The following is a 22,825-nucleotide window of genomic DNA, read 5'->3' on the forward strand; positions in this document are numbered from 1 at the left end:
TATAGGATTATGTACATTCCCACAGTAACATGCGCTACATTAGCTCACGGAAGCTAGAATTCTCGCTAACGTCAGGTCGGCAGGCCTGGGGCACGCCATCATATTTATCATCATATCACCATATCTGTTACTGTACGATCACTAAAGGGTATACCCCACATTATTAATTTGGGTAACTGGTAGATGTTGTAAAAAATAACTTTTACAGTGTCGCACATTAGGACAATTATATAGCCTATCCAACGGCTGTTGTAGGCCCCGTCGTTTGTACCTCATATGTTTTCTTAAGTGTTTTCAGCATATTTCTTTCATCACTTCACACGGTGTTTGTATCCCACGATTTCGTTCATTGGTTTGATGATCATTAACGTTATAGTCTACCAAAACAGGATGTTATCCTAAATTATTGGAATTCTGCAAGAGGATCGAGCTGTATGTTATTGCTTACTTCCATCAGACTTCTGTCGGTGTAAGACATAAATTGGGAGGAATGGGTGTCTTTTTTTCACCCCTGCGCATTTATTCTCTTGGCTTTATTTGTGAGCCTTTATTGTCTTGACATAGTAAAGCCAGTTATCACAATTACCACAGAAAAGTGGCCACATCTACTCTGGCACATCTTGGATGAAGGCCAGTAGTGAAGTTTAAATTGTGATACAGGCAGAGGGTGTATGCCTTTCTAATAATCTGTCCTCTGCACACCTGACGTTTGATTTTAACACCATATTTGGATGTAGTCGACCTTTCTGGTGCTCGGCTGTGCAGTTTGGTCTCAAGCTCAAACACCTGTTGTCCGTCTTTCAACATTAAGATGGTGGAAGACTATTTTGTCTGTAGTATTCTGTAGATATACATTATAGTCTAAAAAAGTATAAAATGATAGTGTCAAAAATGATTGGTTATGCTGCCCTGCTCTCTCAACTTTTCCGATAATGAAAATGCACTGTACTGTTATCCGAAGTCCTCTTCTTCTTATTTTCTTTTCAGTGCATGAAAAGCACCACATGTTTTGTCCCTTAAATATGAACCTTAGGGTTTAATTTGCCCTTAGGTAAGGGATTTACTTAAGGATGGCTACTAGCTGGCTCGTGGGCGATTCTGTTCAAAGTAAAAATGTTTTTACTGAGGGTGCCGATTTATCAATTCACAATTGATCCATTAATCAAGTAGGGATGTCACGATTAGAGATTTTGGTGGTACGATAATTGTCTGAAGAATAATCACGATTTCAGGATTATTATGGTTATTTTGTGTGAATATTTTTCACAACAGCACTAATGTATGAAATCACACAAACATAATCTTCAGAGATTTTGATCTTTAAAGGTTATTTATTGCAGTTTTTTTCTCACAGTAAGACACTGCATCATAATAATAAAATAATCACTCTGCTTTGTCAACTATATCTGCAATTCCCTTTTGGGGAAAAAATGAAGTCAAAAGCTGTAGTCTCCTCATAGCTTAAAGGAATAGTTCGGAATTTTGGACATAGGACCTCATTTCCAACTTAACCGAGGTGATATAGGTCGGTGGAGACCGTTTTTATCGCGTTTAACCCCTTCCTTCAGTTGCAGCGTTCCCCTTTGCTAACGCTGGTTCTGAGCTAACGAATTTCAACGGTAACATCCAAAACTTACCAAAACCGTCTTACTCACTCCACAGCACACTCGAGACAAGTCAATTAAAACGTCAGACTATCGATATACATGTCCGTGTTGATAGAATAATTTTAGAAATAAAACTAACCTTCCAACTCAATGATTTATTACATTTTGAGGGACTAGTTTCTCAATATCAATCCGCCACTGCCATACAGGGAACAAAGTAGGCTATTGCAATGCGATGCAAGGTTAGTTTTATTTATAACATTGTTCTATCAACACAGGCATGTGCATCGATAGTCTGACGTTATAATTTATTTGTTTTCGGTGTTTTCAGTGGCAGGCTGGATGTTACCGTTGACTTGCGTTATCTCGGCACCAGGTTAGCACGAGATGAACGCTGCAACTCAAGGAAGGACAGAAATTCACTGAAAATGGTCTTCACCGACCTATATCACCCCAACTAAGTTGGAAATGAGGTCCTATGTCCAAAATTCCGAAGTATTCCTTTAACACACCATTAAAAAGTGTTCTAGTCCATAATGGAAACATTGAGTAGGCTAGATAGAAATTTAATTGAGAACATCCTAAATTCTGCTCCACCCTACACACACACACACACGCACACACACACACACACACACACAGAAGATTATGGGTAAATGTCATATCATATATTTAATATATTTTGAATTCATATGAGTTGAGTTAAACAATTGATTTTTACCTTTCTCCAGTTCAAGTCTGGTGATACCACTTTTACCACAGAAACTCCACATCTAAGTTTGCCAACAGTTTGCGCAGCCTATTTCTGAAATGTAATTAAAAACTGTGTTGCAGGGTTAATTTTCCATCGGATTTGATGTTGTCCAGTGTCAAAAAACGGAATATAATACGTAAAAGTATACTATTTTACAGAGGTTTGCAATGATTCTTCTTTCCCCCTTTAATGCATTCTATTACATCACGTTGGGGAGACCACAGAGCAAAGCCCTCTTGACACCATTGAGAGTGACACAAGAGAGGAGTAAAGAGAGTGCAGATTATAGATAAATAGATAACTACATGGATATCCTCAATAGATATAATATAGACAGATAGATAGATAAATCACGTCACGTTTGCTGGTCTGGGGTGGCCTGGACCAGCATCCAAAACGCACTTACTTCCCCCTACAGCAAAAAAAAAGAAACGATTACATGCTCCCAACTTTGTGGGAACAGTTTGGGGATGCCCACTTCCTGTTCCAATATGACTGTGTACCAGTGCAAAAAGCAAGGTCCATACAGACATGGATGACAGAGTTTGGTGTGGATGAACTTGACTGGAATGCACATAGTCCTGACCTCGACCCAATAGAACACCTTTGGAATTAATTAAAGCGGAGAGAGCCAGTCTACTCGTCCAACATCAGTGTGTGACTTCACAAATGCGCTTCTGGAAGAATGGTCAAAAATGGCCATGAACACACTCCTAAACCTTGTGGAAAACCTTCACAGAAGAGTTGAAGCTGTTGAAGCTGCAAAGGCTGAACCAATGTCATATTAAGCCCTATGGATTAACAATAGGATGTGACTGATCATACGGTGGTCAAGGCAGGTGACCCAATACTTTTGGCAATATAGTGTAGGTGCAGTTCAAAGTGCTTCACACAGAAATATATCACTCAGTCAATACATAATGGTCATTCAAATTAAGCATAAATCCAGGTGTAAAATAAAAGCCATTAAAAGCCATTGTGAGTTAAAGGAATAGTTCGGAATTCTGGACATAGCACCTCGCACCTCATGTCCAACTTAGCCGTGGTGATATAGGTCGGTGGAGACAGTTTTTATCGTATTTTATCCGGCGCTGAGTGCATAGCTAACACAATTCAACCTAACATCCAAAACAGTCAACCACTCCACAGTGTACCCGAGACAAAGAAATTGTTGATAGAATAATTTTAGAAACAGAGACAGACGCTGCGTGAAAACGAAACAAGGCACAAGTAGGCTAACGTCTTTGCATAATACACAGTACAACGGCAACGCACTACACAGAACATTATTTATATGCGCTACTCGCAGGTTACCGCTGTACCTCCATTATCGCTTTTCCCACCAGCTATTTACGTCTCTACCGAATAAGGATTTGCTCATAACAACATTAACAAACACTTCAAGGGGCACTACAAAGTATCTCGGGGGCCGGATCCGGCCCGCGTGCCGCTAATTGAAGAGCCCTGCCGTAGGCTGTCAGGCCATCCTTAAACTGTCCTAAACATTGCGTTCGTTTTTGTGACTTATGAAGCATTAGGGTTGGGCGATGTCCCCTTAATTGGCATATGACGATGTGAACAGTAAAACATCGCGATGGACGATGATATCTTCGGGGGGGTGTAAATAAAAATATTAAATATTATATAGGCTATATATGGCCTATATTAAATATTATATAGGCTATATATGGCCTGGTGAAAGTGGACAGCTAAGAGACATACTGACTAGGCTACTGTGTGGAAGATCTGATCCAAGAAAATCCTAGTTAAAGACCGAAAGACAGCCAATCTAAACACCTGCTACCACCAACCAGCGGTATATTACACATTGCCAGCATTCGCTGGGCCTCGCAAAAAAAGCTACTAAAGATTATATCGCGGTCACTCATCTAAAATCTTAACTAGCCCAGTCTGTGCCTAACTCATATGTTACGCATCCCACGTCATTAGGCTACCGGCTTGCCGACTATGAGGGCAGTGGAAAGTGAAAGTAGTCTGCGATCGCGCAGTCAAGTCGAAGTAGGCTAAATAACAGTTGAAGTAGGCTAAACAACTTTTGCAAATAACGAATCCCGATTGCCACTCCGCTGCTGGGGCTTATAAAGGCAAATGCGTGAAATACAAGCATTACAGTGAAAGACGTAGGCTATAGCTTCTGATAACGATAACAAAATAAATGGTTTATTTTAACACGGTGGAGAATGACGCATTCGGTGCTTCAGAGGCTGTAGCCTCGCAAGAAATTAGAGCTAGAATGTCCTAGTCGTAACAATAATAATTCATTTGCACTATTTCATTCTTAAACATTATTAGGCTACAGGGTTTCCCCCAGAAAATTTGTTAGTTAAAGGGATATTCCGCCATTTGTGGAAATACGCTCATTTTCCACCTTCCCTGGAGCAAAACAATCGATATTTACCTTGTTCCCGTTCATCCAGCCATTCTGTGAGTCTGGCGATACAACTTTTAGCTTCAGCCTAGCATAGATCACTGAATCGCATTAGACCATTAGCTTCTCGCCTGCTAGCTTCATGTTTAAAAGTGACTAATATTTCTGGTAATTTTCCCATTTAAAACGTGTGTCCTCTCAAGTTAGAAAGTGCAATAAGACCAACTGAAAATGAACCCTGCCGTTTTTCTAGTCTGATTTGACATGGAACTACATTCTCATCCGGCGTAATAATCAAGGCAACTTGCAGCTACTGGCACTACTACTGCTTGATGTCTATGGGGACTATTTTCAGATGCTGCGTACGATATCACTGCGCCTGTGGTACGTTTGCAAGTTGCCTTGATTATTACGCCAGATGAGAGTGTAGTTCCATGTCAAATCAGCCTAGAAAAACGCCAGGTTTCATTTTCAGTTGGTCTTATTGCACTTTCTAACTTGAGAGGAGACATGTTTTAAATGGGAAAATTATCAGAAATCTTAGTCACTTTTAAACATGAAGCTAGCAGGCGAGAAGCTAATGGTCTAATCCGATTCAGTGATCTATGCTAGGCTGAAGCTAAAAGTTGTATCGCCAGACTCACAGAATGGCTGGATGAACGGGAACAAGGTAAATATCGATTGTTTTGCTCGAGGGGAGGTGGAAAATGAGCGTATTTCCAAAAATGGTGGAATATCCCTTTAAGGTGGTGTCTGTCCAGGGGAAGGGGGCGTCGCCGTAGCGTCCCCGCCGCATCGCCGCCACTGCCCTACGATGGGGGGGGGGGGGGGGGGGGTCAAGACCGTTGGTTTAACTGCAGCCGAGACCAAGTGACAACGACCTAGTCTTTTAGGAAGCAAGTCTGAGTCGAGACCGAGTCTTAAAGGAGTCAAGGCCGCATCAAGACCGCATCAAGACCAACCAAAGAAAGGGGTTTTCATAATTTACATCACCAAGGATCATATAACAGTTCAATTCCCAAGGGGTAGAGAGGGGATTGTTGGCTACAGGAGCAGTCTAGCACACACTTGTCTAAATAACTTCTTTTCTTTACTTTAAGACAAGGAGGTCAGCTGAAGTAAAAATTTAGTAGGCTGTCAGCATTTCATTAATGTTGAAAATGTTGAATTTTGACACTAATGACAGCAATATACCTGGATTTCACATTCATTGTATCAGATTTAATTGTATCAGCAACCAATTAAACATCATTAACACAATTTAGACAATATTATACCTTAAAAGTGTAAGTTTACAACTCCAATACAGGGCCTTTTGTATCTTTCAAAACGTTTGCACTGCTCAGCATATAGCACCATATATTTTAAAGCCAGTCAATATTATAATATTCTATTAAAACCAAGAATATTTGAAATGGTGGATATTTTAGAATATACCATGAAATAAAGACGAAACTGTATGAAAATGTAACATTGCGACTGTAGCCTATGGTAAAGTTAGTGAATTGTGATTTAGTAGCCTAAAGCTGCAATTCTTTGATTGAAGCTGTAGGCTATATTGTGCGTGCCTGTTGTTGCTCATATAGCCTAAGAGAGCCGAAACGTTTTTGATGCTTTTTAAAACATAATTAGCGAGATCGTACCGCATTGAACGCTAATATTTTGTCACTAGCAACCAAATCTGTCATCTGTCAAATACAGTTGCATGTCTACAAAACGGAAACGTGCGTCCCGCCCGGTCGGGATGAATGAAAATGGCATGGGAGACAAGAGGCTACAGTTTAAAGTTTAAACTAGCCTGTGTAAACCTCAGACAATTTCAGTATTTCACAACACGTGAATGAATAGCCGTCACAAGTTGTTGTTAGCTGTAGGCTAGATGGCACAAGTGTTTGTCACAACAAATTACAAGATACAGTGGGCTATGCATTCATAGTAGACGAGTGATACAAAAAAGATAAATGCGCTCAAAAGTGTTATGCCGCTCATCCCACACATTTGGTAGATTCAACGGAGAACCATTCCTGTGAGAGCCGTCAAATCTAGCTAGGTTTAGGCTATTTGTGTTCGCAGTCACTCTGAGATATGCGTGGCAGTGGCACCTGACCTGATATCAAATACTTATGCTGAATGAGCGCGTCGCCTGTGCGCATAGGCCAACTCGATTTAAAAAAGTTTCTTTTTTTTATGCGTTCTACAGAGAAGGGAGACTAGCGGCTACGGTTTGGAATGACATGGAGAAAACATGACAGAGTAAAACGGCGAATATCACTATACATAATATATTTATTTATTTATTTATTTATTGAAGACGCTAGTCAAGGCGGCAGCCCTGTGTTGTTAAGGCGGCCGCCTTAGCAGAAAAGCGCTGCGGGAAACCCCATGTTTTGCGTTCAATAGGCTACACTGTGAGACATGTAGCCTAAGAAAGACAATAACACATTCACGTTGCAAGAAGGACTTATTTGAACAAGACGGTCTCAGACTAATATGTTTTTTTTAAATTTTGCACTGTTTGGCTGACAGCCTCTTAAGCACCCTACATGTGCATCAGTTCTAGGCTCAATTTCATTTCCAAGGAAACGTTTTTATTTTTTAATATTTTAGCTTAGTCTGCAGTAGAAACAAGTGGGGGCGTGGCATCACGATGGTTGCTTTCCATCGGCACAACCCTAGACGGAAGCAAGTAAATAGTAGGAAAACGCCATACAATAGCTTTGTTAAATTGCATGCAAGGCTATGATGTCAGGCTACAATTCATAGGCTACAATTCATTCCAAATTATGTGATGTGTGTGTTTATCTCAAAATGTTATAAAAATCTCACAAACTAATCTCACAAAGTTTCTGTGTATTGTATATGATTTTGACTTACATGTGTTTGTTTTGCAGGTGTGGGGAAATCATGCCTGCTATTACAGTTCACAGATAAGCGTTTTCAGCCTGTGCACGACCTTACTATTGGTAATTCAATTTGAAATTAAGTATTCATTCATGTCATATTGTAGTCTCTTGGGATGGGCCGACTAAGACTTCATGAAGCTTGATACTAATGCTGATTGGGTTAACAATTAGAATTATAAGTAGAATTTTGGGTGGGTACTGGTTTGGCTGTGGTCCTTCAGAAGAACATATAATCAGGGTTGGCATGGGTCATGACATTTCTGAAATATAATTTGATAAAGACTATTCCAGACATAGAAAGTCAGCAAATTTCATCATGTTTGGGGCAAATTCATAGGCTGGGTGAAACCTGCCTGAATTTGGATTTCGCCCAGCAACTCAGGCTTGAAACCTGCACATCTATCTCCCCTGCTTCCTGTCTACAGCCTTTGGGTCCAATCACAAACTTATCCAAAAGACGCACCCGGATTGTTGGTCTGATTGGTTGAAGGACTATCCAAGCATACAGAGTCATTTGAACTATGCCCATTGATTGTGCATCTTGTGCAGTAGAAATAAAGCACAGACTCCCCAGACTAATGTTCAATCTTAAAATATTGAGCTTAGTATGGTGATAGCCAGACTAGCAAATTCTTGGAATATCAGGGAATTTTGTTGTAGCAGTTTACTACATGGTATTGGTATATTTGTCCATTTGGAATTAGTGTTTATCTGGTCATTAGCCATGGTTATGGTCAAAGTCATGGAATTTCACATTTGTCTTGGAGTGGGTGGATGAGACATCCTTGAAAGTATACATAAATCTACATGTTCTCTCCCATAGGTGTTGAATTTGGGGCACGGATGATTACTATAGATGGCAAACAAATAAAGCTCCAGATCTGGGACACAGTAAGTAACTTTTTCCCCTGAATTCAGAATGCGTGACTATGATAATTTAATTATTGGTTTCTCATTTGGTAACTAAGCATATGTCCAATATTCATTGTGTCTTTCCACTCGATCACATTTTTCTTGGCTTACTTTGTTTAGTTGTTTTCTTATAGCCTGATATCTCTGATTCATTTTGGTCTTTATTGACCCCTTGCCAATGATGTCATAAAAGTTCGCGCCACAGCGAAATAGCTAGCTGGACGGCAAGAAGACGAGTCGAATCAATGGGTTCTGATGGGACGTATAGCATAGCTCAGAGATTATAGTGAAATTTAACCTTCATAATGCCCTTCCACCACTGTTAGCATATTGTTTGAAATGAATCAACATCCGATTACTTGATACAGATATATTTTGCTTTGTTTTCTTGAGTGTTTCGGGAGTATTTCAACATTCATTGCACTGTCATCTGGTCCGTCTACAAAGCTCAGCAAGGGTTGTTATAGCAACCATAAACTCTGAATGGGACGGCGCGTTTAACGAGTTCAGTGCTAGGATAAATGTTAGCTAGGATAGCTAATAATAGTGTTCAATGACCGCTAACGTTATTTCATATACTGATATGTTATGTTTTGACTATGTTACATCTGTTAAGAGCATTACAAATAAAGTGGCCAAATCGGTTTGAAATATTTTAGCCCAGAAATACTTGATATGGGTATTAATATACAGTAGGCTAATATTAACAGTAGACTACGATCTAGCTGCCCTATGTTAGTGCTGTTATCACTAGTTTAATAACTATGTAAATTTGCGATCACAACCCATTTCACCTTACAACACCACTGGCATGTTTATATGACTACCAGACGCTGAACAAAGTAATACATTGAACTACAAAAGATGTTAAAGTGAAGGTGTTCACTTCTTCATAATGTAATTTGCCGTACATCTCCTATCTTTCTGCCGTCCAGCATGGTGCCGTCCGGCGCTGTCACGTCACTTTGTGACGTTTCAGCAAGGGGTGAATTGTAGTACACTGTTATAGTCTATACACAGTTAGTCAATACACAATATTTAAAGCTCCATTGTGTAGTTTTTTAGGGTCAACTCTTAGCAAAAACACATGTTTTCTCCCAAAAGTATGTGCTCATTCATGTATGATTACTTCTACAACAAATCAAAGTATTCTTGTGTAGAATCTGCCATTCAGAATACATACGTGCGTTTCGGCTCTATGGCGATAGCCATGTTTTGGCCTCCATCTTTAAGGATACGCTAGCCAAGGAAGGACATACCTGCAATTCTAGCTCTGCCTTTCGCGTTTGTTAGTCAGTTACCGAACAAAGAGCAGCGAGTTATGCTCGCGGCTGCGGGAAAACCTCTACCGTTGATTCACCTGATGATCTCTGACTTTTTATGGAGATAGAAGACCATGCTAGCGTTATCTTGAACTAGCCCTACATATCTTGTACAGTAATGTCGAATAATGATAGCCCTGATATCGGATTGGCACTTGCATATACTCAAAGCTCCTGACACAGCCAGAACGAACTACCTGAATTCTATTAAGGGCAATATTTTTTCATTCCTGATTTTTGTTTCAGAGTAGAGAATCCAATGAACGGAAGGTAGGCCTACAAGGACCCAAAAAAGGGCTTGAAATTCTATTTTTGGTGTTTACATTTGTCATTTTTGACATCCCATTTTAGAGCAAGACAATCGTTTTTTTATTATTATTATTATTAGCCTTTTATTATTGTCTACGCGTAGTTCTAAGTAGGCTCAGTGTTGTGCCTGAACGCGTTCATGAACTCGTTCATAATATGGGTGAACTTGAACTGAACGAACTGTATTTCTGCCTGATGAACGATTCTGTGAACGCGTTCATTCTGTTGTATGTGAACGTCACCACTCTTTTTTAATTTAGTTTAAGAAGGTTCAGGCAACTACCTACCGCCCGTCTCCTATCATCGCCCTCTTACGTGTATGTGTCGGTTAATTTTAATTTCTATACAAACTAAGATGGAGGATTTGTAAAGAAACGCAAGCACCCATGCCATAAGTGTATCTAAATTAGCTATATACCAAAACATCTTACCATGATTCGAAGAGCTGTAAACAGTGTCGTAAGGCTGTGTACAAAACCGCTTGGAGCTCCAGTGGAATTTCGATTTGCGACGAGAATTCTCGGTGTGAAAGGGAGAACTACCATGCCAGCACTAAACTCAGAGCGTGGTAAACAAACTTAGATATTTCTGGATGTTAAAGCCCGGTAAGAACCAAACTAAATTTTGTTCAAATCTGCACACCTATGACCACTGAAAAATGTAAGGTTCATTTATCAAATGTTATTTTGAGGTATTTAAAAAACATTGTTTTAGAATTTTCAAACGAAAGGGGTGATAATTGGTGTTGTTATGATAAGTTGTTTGCTGACTATAGCTTAAGCCAAAATGTCAAATCCACAACGACATTATGCATCTTGCATGAAGTATATGATATGAGCTATAGTTTCACAGACTAAATGCTAAATTACTTTTACCCTTTGTCTGCCAAAGTCGCATGATTGCGAAAAGCAATGTGACCGATTAAAACAGGGTGACACATTTCATTTGTACTCTCCACCACTAGTTGGCAGACATCCAGAGCTTCGATTCAAGCCCAAAGTCGATACACAAAGTTTTCAGGAAGTTCTTGTATTACTCGCGAGAAACACACAAAGAAGACTTGTTTCCTTTTAATAACGTGGAAGCGAAACTAATACCCTCTGTGCACGCCAGAGCGTGATGTCATTTTCTCTAAAAGGTCATGATATTTGTATACATCTGGGCGCTGCTGAAACAGTTCTGAAGAGTCACCTCACAGGTTCTATAATCTTTTAGTTATTTACTTCTCCTACTTATTTTTTTACTCACCTCATGTCCGTTTACGTACAAAATGAAAGTTAATCGAAATACATATTTTGTTGAATTGTTTTTACTTAGCACGAGCAAGAACAAATAGGGCAGAACGTGACTGGTGGAACTAACTTTTGAACATGTTCAACCGAACTTTGACTGTGTCTTTTTAACTAGTCCTACTGTCGGCTGGTATGGCGTTTCTGATTTCTTCATAGATCTGTAGCAGCGGGCCCTCACTATTATCTCGCCATATTTCTTTTACAGTCTATGTATGAGGAAGACACATAGAATTTGAAACCTTTTTCAAGTTTACTCTGTGGCGTTAGTTGTTGCTCTGACGATACGCCGCACATCATTGACAGTACACTTCGGTAACTCCAAAAGGCATCTTGTTAACTTCAAACACTGAGCCATAATACCGGGTCCCATATCAACCGGAAATGCCATAATATCTTGACCCCAAATGCGGAAATAGTGCGTGCACAGAGCGTATTTAATTGCGCGATAGCGTTGCACAAATTGAAGCTGAAATACACCAAATCTTCAAAACAAATGTTCATGTAAAGACATGTGCAGTTTATTTCGCAACTAGAGATGCACCGATCGATCGGCCGCCGATCGGAATCGGCAGATTTTCACGTGATCGGCCACGACCGGCGACCGGCCGGTCAGTCTGAGACATGCCGATTTTATGCCGGTCAAATGCACTCGCACGTACTTGTAACATCACACTCACACAGCTGAGTTTGCAAAGTTTGATGAAGCTAGGCCAACAGTCAGGGCTGGATAAAGCGCTAATACTGAGTTTTTCTATGCAGCGAACGCTGTGCTTTGCCATATTGCGTGGAATTTACTATACTAAGCTGTCACTTCAGGTTACAGCGCTCATCAAAGCCCGTCCTTGCCGCTAATTGCGTGCCCACAGCTGAACCACAAGCGCTATCAATAAGCAGCGACATAGCCTTTACTCAACTTAAGGCGAGACACGGCAGGAATAAACATAGTTTTGCTTCGGTTTGCCAACTTATCATGTATTCTTTTACACTACTACAACAACTAAGTCCGATTTACACATTTAGAGGTTTATTTCATTACCTTTTGTCTGATCACGCCTGTATATTTCTTCTAAATTCGCCAAAAGTTAGCATTCTAACGTGTCATAAACTACCGCGACCGTGATACAAAACATATCATGCGTGGTGTCGTTGGAAAGCTGTGTTTCTCCTGCATGACGTTATGCCATCCAAATATGGACACTTCCTTAGTATCCGCAAGCAATCGCGAAAGTTCAAAGAAGAGTGTGGACTGAGAATGTATGTCATTTGCTGTGTTTCAAGGCTTCTCAAAATTTGTTTTTTTTGTTGTAATTTTCCAACATCTCAGCCTGTAGCACTAACTTCAGTTATCAGTATTCTGAAGATATTTACAGTTGGATATTGCATAGGGATGTGAGAAGAAAAGAAAGTGTTCCTAGTGCATTTCTACATGTGTGAAATGAATGTCCCACACTGGGATTACTGCAGCTGAAGAAGACTTGAAGAAGAATCTGTCTATTCACATTTTTCTACCAGCCATTGATAAGTTGATTACATTTCTAACATGTTGTATTAAAGAAAATATAGGCTAGAAAATAACTCTTTGTTTGTGCTGTAAAGTGGTTAGAAGAAATTAAATCAGAATCGGCTAAAATCAGTATCGGCCGGTCAAACTCGATGAAAAATCGGAATCGGCCAAAAAATTGCAATCGGTGCATCTCTAGTGAATTACAACATTGTAAAAGATCGTAATTCAAATGACTACAAACACATCAGTTGCGTTAGTAACATTAGCCCAATAGTTGGCAGCAAGATGTAACCGTTAACTAGCATAACAGCTAGCTAACTAGCGACGTACATCGTTTGAGAGGAGAGATGTCCACTGAGCAGATTCGCACAAAACTAGTATAACTTTTAAAGTCTTATCGAACAACAGTACTTTATTGATGTGAAAAATTTTCTTTTAAATTCACTCACATTTTGTGAAATGTACAGTACAATAATAGTTAATGGAGAGATAATAATAGTTATCTCTCCATTGACTCCCGTTCATTTTTTTTCGCGATTTAGGTCCAATGGACCGCTCCCTATAATTGATCACCTATTGACGTTTACAGTCACGATGCGTCTGGGAATAGAGGTGCGTCTTTGCGTGTAAACATCAGTCTAATAAGTCATCTGTCTACTAAGCACACCGTGATTATTTGGACCCTCTGCCCAACATTGCTGCAGGTGCCAGTGATAATCATGATGATAGTGTCCATAATTGACATGGTACAGACAGCAGGGCTTGTAAAAATAGGGCTCTGTGGAGAGCTATAAAGTGGGATAGGAACTGATTTGACTAGGCTACTTTATTGTATAGCAGCATGGTTTGTGGTTATAGTAATAGTTTACTATTGTTGGTTTACATTACATGTTTACATGTTTTCCTGTTTGTTTGTTATGTGGGTGAAATGACAAAAAAAACAAAGTAAAACTGCTCAAATATGTTCAACAACCAGTACTTACTGAAAAGTACAACATCCAGTGCAACATCATAATATGCAAATTGGATGAGTAAATTGACCCCCTTTAATAAACTTTTGCTCATACTCAATGATTTTTACATTTACAGTAGAACTTTACCTCTGACATCTCTGATAAAAATGCAATGTTGTCTTTTTTAAAACCTGGTGCCCTAAGGGTTAATACTTGATAAGGTTGCGTTTAATGATCTCTTGTCGCGTCAGCGGACATTTATGAGGCAGCTTCCATAGCTGGTAAATCGAGCTTGGAGCTAAAGTCTGTTGCAATATACCATTTCACCACTAGATGGGAGAATTTCCTCCAAGAATTAACCCAAGAAATCCACAGTGTTAGTATGGTTTTCACCATGCTAAGCTCAATCTTTCAATGTGCATCGTTCAAATGACTCCGTACGCAATTGCCACGAGCGGGGCTAGTTGGTAAATTAAACTTTTAGCCTACCAAAACCGGTCGGTAGAATCGCAAACACGTCCTTCTGCTGTATGAACTGTTCCAGGGCAAGTTTTTGCTCTGTTTTCAAAGAAAACTTGCCTTTAACATCTTCCAAAACAGAAGCGACAGCGGCTGCTGCTTTCATTTTGTTGCTGCTTAAGTTTCGCTATCGTCACGTCACCGGCCAATAGCGTGCCAGGACTAGAGTATGGCCGTTTCTGATTAGAGCCAAAGATTCTGGCAGTGAAACAGAGAAGATAGATCTGCTGGTATCCAGCCTGAGCTGCCGGGCGAAATTCAAATATGCAATTACAGACAAATACAATAAGTCTGGCAATGGGCAGCCTAGTGTACAGTGTAGTGTTGCCTTAAAAAGCTCTCTGTCCATAATCTATTGATGGATATATGATCAATGGAGTCTCTAATTGAACAATACACAGTTTTTCCGTCATTTGTTGGTGGACTATCTGCAGGGTAAATGGGCTTGTGGTACCATGGACTTTTTGCTCTGCTGGTTCCCTTTGGACCATCACCAGCTAGAGGAGAGTAGAGAAGGCTGGTCATTTTTGTATTCAGTTATTATGGATCCAAACTGAGAAAATGGTGGCTATTTTCAGGGTGGTTTATGTGTTTGGTCAGTTTGCTTCAACTTTTCAGTTAATAAATTAAATTGATCTGACATAAAAATATTTTTCTTAATTTGAAGCTAAACAGGTTATGAAGTTAAATTGCACAATGTTTCAAAAATTCAGACTCTTTGGTCTTGTAGTAAAGGAATCCATTTGGCATTTCCCGGCAGTGTAGGCATCTGCAATTTAAAGGATAAACAGAATAACTGCTGTTAGTTTGTAGGCTAAAACTTTACTACTTGTAAGTTCTACATATTTAAAAATGTGACAGTTAGAGTTTACAGTTCCATCTACTGCCCAGTAGAGAGAGCTGTGGTACTGCTTTCAAATTAGTTAATCAGTCGTCTTGAACAGATTAGTTGAATAGTCATATTACATCAAAGGCAAAGTTTCTCCTTAGTGGTTATCAGGAGAAAAAAACTTTCGACTGTCTTGTTAGTGAAGGCCCTCAGTCTTCGAGGCATTGGGTTCTGTAATCCAATTTTTGTTATTAGTACATATTGACTGTTGGATGCATGGACACAGAGTTCTTAAAGGAAATCTATTTTTCACATAGATCTCTGTTTCTTGAGGTCTTGGAGTTGCTGTCTCTCTCTTTCTCTGTTTCTCTTCTCTCTCTTTAACTTATTTCCCTCCATCTCTCACAGTCTTGAATTTGAGAACTCCAACTCCCATTACCGTCAACATCAATGACATTGTATCATTCTCACCATCACTGTGTCACTGGCACGCTATATAACAGTCATTCTCACTATTACATCACTCTGTCTGTGTCTTTCTTTCTGTCTTTCTTTATTTTTACAGAATCTATCTTAATATGTAGTATATCTTTAGTATTAAGGCGAGACACGGCAGGTGAAAACATCGTTTTTGTGACCTCCGGTCAATTTCAATATTTTGTGCTAGTTTGCCACCTTAGCATGTATTCTACCACCCTACTACAATAATAAAGTCCGATTTGCACATTTAGGTGTTTATTTCATGACATTTTGTCTACTCGCGCCTATATATTTCTCCTAATTTTACCAAAAGTTCCCATTCTAAAGTGTCATGTACTACCGCGACCGTGATCCAAATCATATCGTGTATGATACCGTTGGAAAGCCCTTTTTCTCCTGAATAACGCTATGCAATCCAAATATGGACATTTCCTTTGTATTAGCAACCAATCGCGAAAGTTCAAAGGCGAGTCTAGGCTTAGAACGTATCCCATTGGCTGTGTTTCAAGGCTGTTTTCTCAAAACGAGTTTCTTCTCCCACTCTGAGAACATAATCTCCACTTCTGAAGCACTTACATGCACCAAACTTTCCAGTCTTATGCCAAACTATATTTACAAGACTTTTACAGAGGGGTTTGTTGAAATATTATTCCTTACCTGATATGACATTTTATGCTTAAAAACGTGGCAAAAAACGATTTTTCAAGGCTATTGACACTATATGCTGATTTACAAGACAACAGAAGTAGATATCCATAAATCCCTCTGTAATTTTTCTCCCATCTAATATATTAACACAATGTAAAAAGAATTTTGAACCTGGCTTTATCCAAAACTCAGATTATATATTTTGAATACGCAAATTAGCGCATATTTAATGAGATAATGCCTAATTTGCATATTTAAACATTAAATTACAAAAAACTTGTAATACATTTTTTTCTTATGTTGATGTAAGTAATCAACTGGGGAAGTTTCATAGTGATATCTGCTTGTTAAAAAAATTACCCTATTCACCTGTAGTGTCTCGCCTTAAAGATATAATTTAACCCTATGAGCCCTAGACTGTTTTAAGGGCATTTTCACTACCTCTAGTTAGAAGCATTTATCCTGGTCATTGTAAGTGCCATTCACACATGCTATATATTGTTTTTTTCAGCACAGTCTAGGCTACCCAGATCTGCCACAATATCATGTATTAAAACTTGCATTGATTTGATTTAGATTTTTAAATAATAAAAAATTAAAAAGCATACTATACAAATTCTTACATTTTGACGTATATCTCACCGCAGCAAGCTGACAGCTCAACATGACTTGCATGGTTGTGTAGGGCTGATTGCCCTGAAAATGGCAATATAAGCACCATGGTGGAGGTATACTTTGGGGCTGAGCAATATACAGAAATATGTGGTGTGTGCCTTCCAGAAATAAATGGCAATTTTTTTTCACACACGACGTGCACAGATGATGATTCTCTGTAATATTTTTTTTACTGCATTGCAATGAAGAAAGTAAAGGCAAAAAGTGTTTTTTTGTCAAACAAATTTGGATGCAATATGAGTCTTGAATTGGATACCATACAGGAGTTTGCTAGGATCTCAAAACCATATTATGAACGTGACTTGCCATAGAGAAACGATAACATTGGATTATGAACATAGGCTATTATGCCACACAAAAACATGGGGTAAGTGGAGCTAAATGAAGTTATTATTTTGCTGTCACTTCCTCTGTTTTATGGCCTAGAAGGTTGTATTTGGTATCTGTGGATAGCTCTAGCTCTCCTCTTTCATCTGACATGCGTTGCATATCTTTCTGAACGTGGTTTCACGAGGAAATCAAAGGAGAGTAATGGTAGCCAAAGCTATATGACATTATTATTTGGGTAACACTTTACATTACAGATCGGTAATAAGTGGGTAATGTTATGGTAATATGTATACAATTTCATGGTAATAATATTTTTAAACCACATATTACAAATAATTAATGTGTAATTTCTAGACAATTACTGTGCAATTACCATACAACAACAATGCAAATACCGTATTTTCCGGACTATAAGTCATACTGTTTTGGACTCGGTAAAGTGTTGGGCCATGGTAGTTGTATAATATAACATTAGTGTAGGCCTATTTATCTTGAATTTCCTCATGTAGGCCTATTTTTCTTGGACGCTGTGAAGTAAATTTCTAAATAGCCTAAGCCTCCCTCGAATAAGCTATTTGCTCTGCCGGCTAAATTAGAGTCCAAATCGCCCAAAATGCTTGATTGCATTGCATTCTCCACATTTTTAACTCCATTTTCATGGCCTACCACATCAGCATGTTTGTTCATTGAATCTTTTGCCAACTGCTTTACAATTAAGGTCGGGCTCTGGCCTTGCTCCTGTCAGCTTTGCCATTCATCCTGCGCCTGGAGATCCATTCACGTTTTTAAGTTATCTTACTAACAGACAGACAAACCCCGATGAAAACCATCTGTAATAAGCCTCCCGCGAGTATTTTGCTCTGCTGCCGACTTGTGACTCCACATCGCCCAAAATGATTGATTGCATTGCATTCTCCACATTTTTAGCTAAATATTTGTGTGCAACATTGGCCATTTTCGTTCACGGAATCCTTTGTAAATGCTTTATAATTAGATGTCGGGCTATAGCTCACATCTGCTTCCTTTGAGCGCGTTCTTTTAAAACTGCGTCTTTTTATCTCGTGCATTTCATCTGCTGCCAGCTTGTGACTCCACGTCGCCCAAAATGCATTTTCGTGTATTACATCAGCATCTTCACTCGCTGAATCTTTTGAAAATTGCTTTACTAACGTCGCCCCCTATGGCCTTGCTCCAGCTTTGCCATTGATCCTTCGTGCGTGTCCTTTTAAACACGGTCTTTTTTTATCTCATGCAGCAATCTGCTGTCGGCAGATCCAGATCAATTTTAATCGTTTCTCCATTGGGTAATTTCAGACCTTTCCTGAAACAGTCATGGAGATCCATCCATAGGCTACGTTTTTAAATTATCTTACTAACAAACAGACAGACAAACAAACCCCGATGAAAACAACATAATGGCTGATGTTATAAGCCCCCGCGCGTATTTGCTCTGCTGCCGTCTTGTGACTACACATCGCCCAAAGTGATTGATTGCATCGCATTCTCCACATTTTTAGCTACATTTTCATGAACCACATCAGGATGTTCGTTCATTGAATCTTTTGCCAACTGCTTTACAATTAACGTCGGGCCCTATGGAGCGTGCTGATGTCAGCTTTGCCATTCATCCTTCCGCGTCCTTTTAAACACAATCTTTTTATCTCGTGAGCATTTAATCTGCTGTCGGCAGATCCGGATCAATTTGAATCATTTCTTCATTGGGTAATTTCAGACCTTTCCTGAAACAGTCATGGAGATCCATCCATATAGCTTTTTAAGTTTATTTTATTTATTTTATTTATGTTTATTTGACAGGGACAATGCACAATATATAATTGAGCCAGATTTTAGCCACAAGGCTAATTTACATCTCTAGTCCCTGGACAAGAGATGTAAATTAGTCTGTCTGTTAGTAAGTTATCTTACTAACAGACAGACTAACAAACCCCGATGAAAACAACCTGTAATAAGCCTCCCGCGAGTATTTGCTCTGCTGCCGACTTGTGACTCCAAATCACCCAAAATGATTGATTGCATTGCATTGTCCATATTTTTAGCTAAATGTTTGTGTACAACATGAGTATTTTCGTTCCCGGAATTATTTGTAAATTTCTTTATAATTAGGCGTCGGGCCTCACTTCAGCTTCCTTTGTGCGTGTTTTTTTAAAACTGCGTCTTTGTATCTCGTGAGTATGCCAGCTTGTGACTCCATGTCGCCCAAAATGCTTGATTGTATTGCATTCTTGCTTGATTGTATTGCATTCTCCACATGTTTAGCTACATTTTCGTGTATCACATCAGCATTTTCATTCACTTGAATGAGTCTTTTGTAAATTGCTTTACTATTAATGTCGGCCCTATTCCTTGCCGTTCATCCTTCGTGTGTGTCGTTTTTCATCTCCTAAGCATTTAACCTGCTGCCAGCCTGTGACTCCACATCACCCAAAATCCTTGATTGCATTGCTTTCGCCACATGTTCAGCTAAATGTTCGTGTACCACATCAGCATTTTAATTCAGTGAACTTTTGTAAATTGCTTTAAAAATACCGTCAGACCCTCCTCTACCGCCCAGCTGCAGCAGCGTTGTCTTTCATCCTTCCTGCATGTCTTTTTAAAACCACATTCCCTAAAATGCTTGACTGCAAAGTAGGTTATATTCTCCACATTTTAGTTAAATGTTCGGTACCACTTCAGCATTTTCATTCAGTGAATCTATTGTGAATCGCTTTACATTGACGTTCAGTGCCTTTGGAGCTGCCTTTATCGCTATTCACTCCTTCTCTTCATAATATTACTGGCCATAATCTTTTGGCCTCTGTGTCCAGTTACATAGCTTCTGCCTGTTTTTGGCTAAGATTTTGTGGGATACATTTCTAAATAAGTGCGACTTATAGTCCGGTGCGACTTATATATGGCTTTCTCCTCTTCATGACGCATTTTCTGACTGATGCGACTTATACTCAGGAGCGACTTATAGTCCGGAAAATACGGTACAATATATCCATTGCCCATTATCGGCAACCATTCATCCAGTGTTCCAAAGGCATATTCTACCTTCCAAAGGCATGTTCTGCACTCTACCATTATCACTTTGCTTTGCTATAATTTTCTTAGACTGTCACTCTTATTACATTTAACCCTTTAGGCGCCAGGGTTTAAAAAAACAACAACATTGGATTATTACATCAAAATTAAAAAACAAAACATGTGCATGGGTGTGGGTGTGTGCGTGTGTATGTGTGTGAGGGTAGTGTATTTAAGCCTACAAGTATTATTAACTGTTTATTATACAGGGATGCAAACGGTGCGCCTTTTGGTGGATGCCGCCTTTTTCACGGCTGTCTGGGGGACTTAAGTGAATCGTGTAGATCCAATGACTTTTTTTTTTAAAGGGGGGGGGGGGGCATTGGAGGGTCTGATTATAATTTCATCAAAGATAATTCTGTATGGAAATTTCCGAATAAGTAAATGGACTGTCTATGAGACAGTAGCCTGTAGTGTAGACAGTGTGAGAAAGCTGCGCACGCAAAGCCAATGGAGCAGCGCGCGCACCATAGCCTACTGCTTACTGTAGGCTATTTCGCACTGAAATAAAAGGGATATTTTACACACGTCCTTGGCATATGGATAAGTTTAGTTCATCATGCACACCTTTTGATGGCTTATAGAAGCTGGCTCTGCTGACATCAATCATCAATAAAATCAAGATTAAAATCAGATCAATCGGCTCGTTATGTCTCCCGCAACATGTCCAAAAATAGCCTTGTCTTAAAAGTGTCGGTAAGAGTGCACATCTGTCTGCTGTGTGGAGCATAACAGAAGTTTCAATGATTAGCCTACTTTGCCCATTATGGAAAGACAATTACGTGAGTAAAGTTAATTTCAAGTAATGTTCTGTTGTTTATGTAGTTGTATAGGAAATTATGGCCTTATTGTTATTATTATTATCTGTCAGCACCGTTTTCATTGTAGTTATTAGCAATGTGGCTAATCGCAATTAGCATAATTTTGGTTTAGCTTTTATACTTTTTTGTATTTGGATTACCAACCAATTAGATCCTATTTTTTATTGGCCTTCTATGTTTGGATTAGATGTAGCTGACAGTGCAGCAACTTGCCTTGACAAAAAGCTTGTAGGAATCTATTAGACAATGGTAGCCTACTGCAAGAAGTGCTACAGTAGGCCTACATAGCCTAGTAGCTTAGAATATAGGCCTACACAAATAATGTGTTGACATGAGCTGTTGTCTTATAAGAGCTGGTTGGACATAATAAATAGCCTATATTTAAAAATGGTATTCCCAGCATTTGTTTGTACTTGGCAGTAGGGCTGCACAATAGAGAACCGAAGTCCCGCCCCTTCCGTTTGCCTCCATGGGACCTATCTTTGGATTTTTTTTTAATGGCAGTCAATGGAGAAATATAAATTATTTTCTGGTCCCTATTGTCTTGTGCCTTGAATTACCCATATGATGTTTGTCAATTTTAATAACAATTTTTCATGTAAAGACATTTGAAAAGTATGTCGTAACTAGTGAATTACAACATTGTGAAAGATCGTGTTTCCAATGACTACAAACACATCAGTCGCGTTAGTGACGTTAGACCAATTCACAGCCACGGGCGCCAGCAACAGGTCTTATTTGAGCTTCCCCCTTGCCGATGAAAATATCATGAGTCAGAGGAATAAACACATCAGATAAGTTGTATTTCATTCATAGACTGTACAAACACTACTGTTAAGTGACTTAGCTGGCAGCAAGATGTAACCGTTAACTAGCATAATAGCTAGCTAACTAGCAGCCTCTCGTTTGCTAGTTGGTGACGTGCATTGTTTGAGACGAGAGATGTAGTCCACTGAACGGATTCGCACAAAACGTAGATAACTTTTAAAGTCTAACGAAAAACAGAACTTTATTAATGTGAAAAAATATCTTTTAAATTCCCACTAGGGATGTCACGAGAACCGATACTTGCGATACCTCTCGATTCTAAAATGAAAAAACACCGGCGATGCCTATTTTTTTGAAGCACCGTAAGCACCGACGCCAGCATAAGCATCGGTGCTGCGACTCTTCCGGAACTGATGGGGGCAATAGGCTACAGTGTTTCCCACACATAGGCTAGACTAATTTGTGGCGATGCGCCACAGATTCAGCACCGGCCGCCACATGTTTCGTTACTTTTTTTTATTTATTTATCTATTTTTTAACGGTATTGAAAAACACGCAACATTCGTTAAGCTGAATTTCCTTTCCCTGCTCTCCCTCTCTGTCACTCACGCGTCTGTCTCTCATGCACACACATATGCACACACACACAAACTCTCCCCTCCGTGCACACAGCGTCTGTCTCCATGAAAACCAACCAGATCATTCCTGGAAGCGTGGTCGTACTGA

General features: G+C 39.4%; 1 protein-coding gene across 1 annotated transcript in view; it reads left to right on the forward strand.

Moving 5' to 3' along the window:
• rab2a (RAB2A, member RAS oncogene family) overlaps positions 1–22,825 on the forward strand; it is a 55,102-nt gene that overhangs the window by 1,389 nt on the left and 30,888 nt on the right. Inside the window, exons 2-3 of the mRNA XM_062517127.1 lie at positions 7,642–7,713; positions 8,477–8,544. Coding sequence (XP_062373111.1) covers positions 7,642–7,713; positions 8,477–8,544 — 140 coding nt within the window. The remainder of the gene's footprint in view (positions 1–7,641; positions 7,714–8,476; positions 8,545–22,825) is intronic.

The sequence above is a fragment of the Sardina pilchardus genome, chromosome 2 (genome assembly GCF_963854185.1).
Source record: "Sardina pilchardus chromosome 2, fSarPil1.1, whole genome shotgun sequence".
Taxonomy (NCBI): domain Eukaryota; kingdom Metazoa; phylum Chordata; class Actinopteri; order Clupeiformes; family Clupeidae; genus Sardina; species Sardina pilchardus.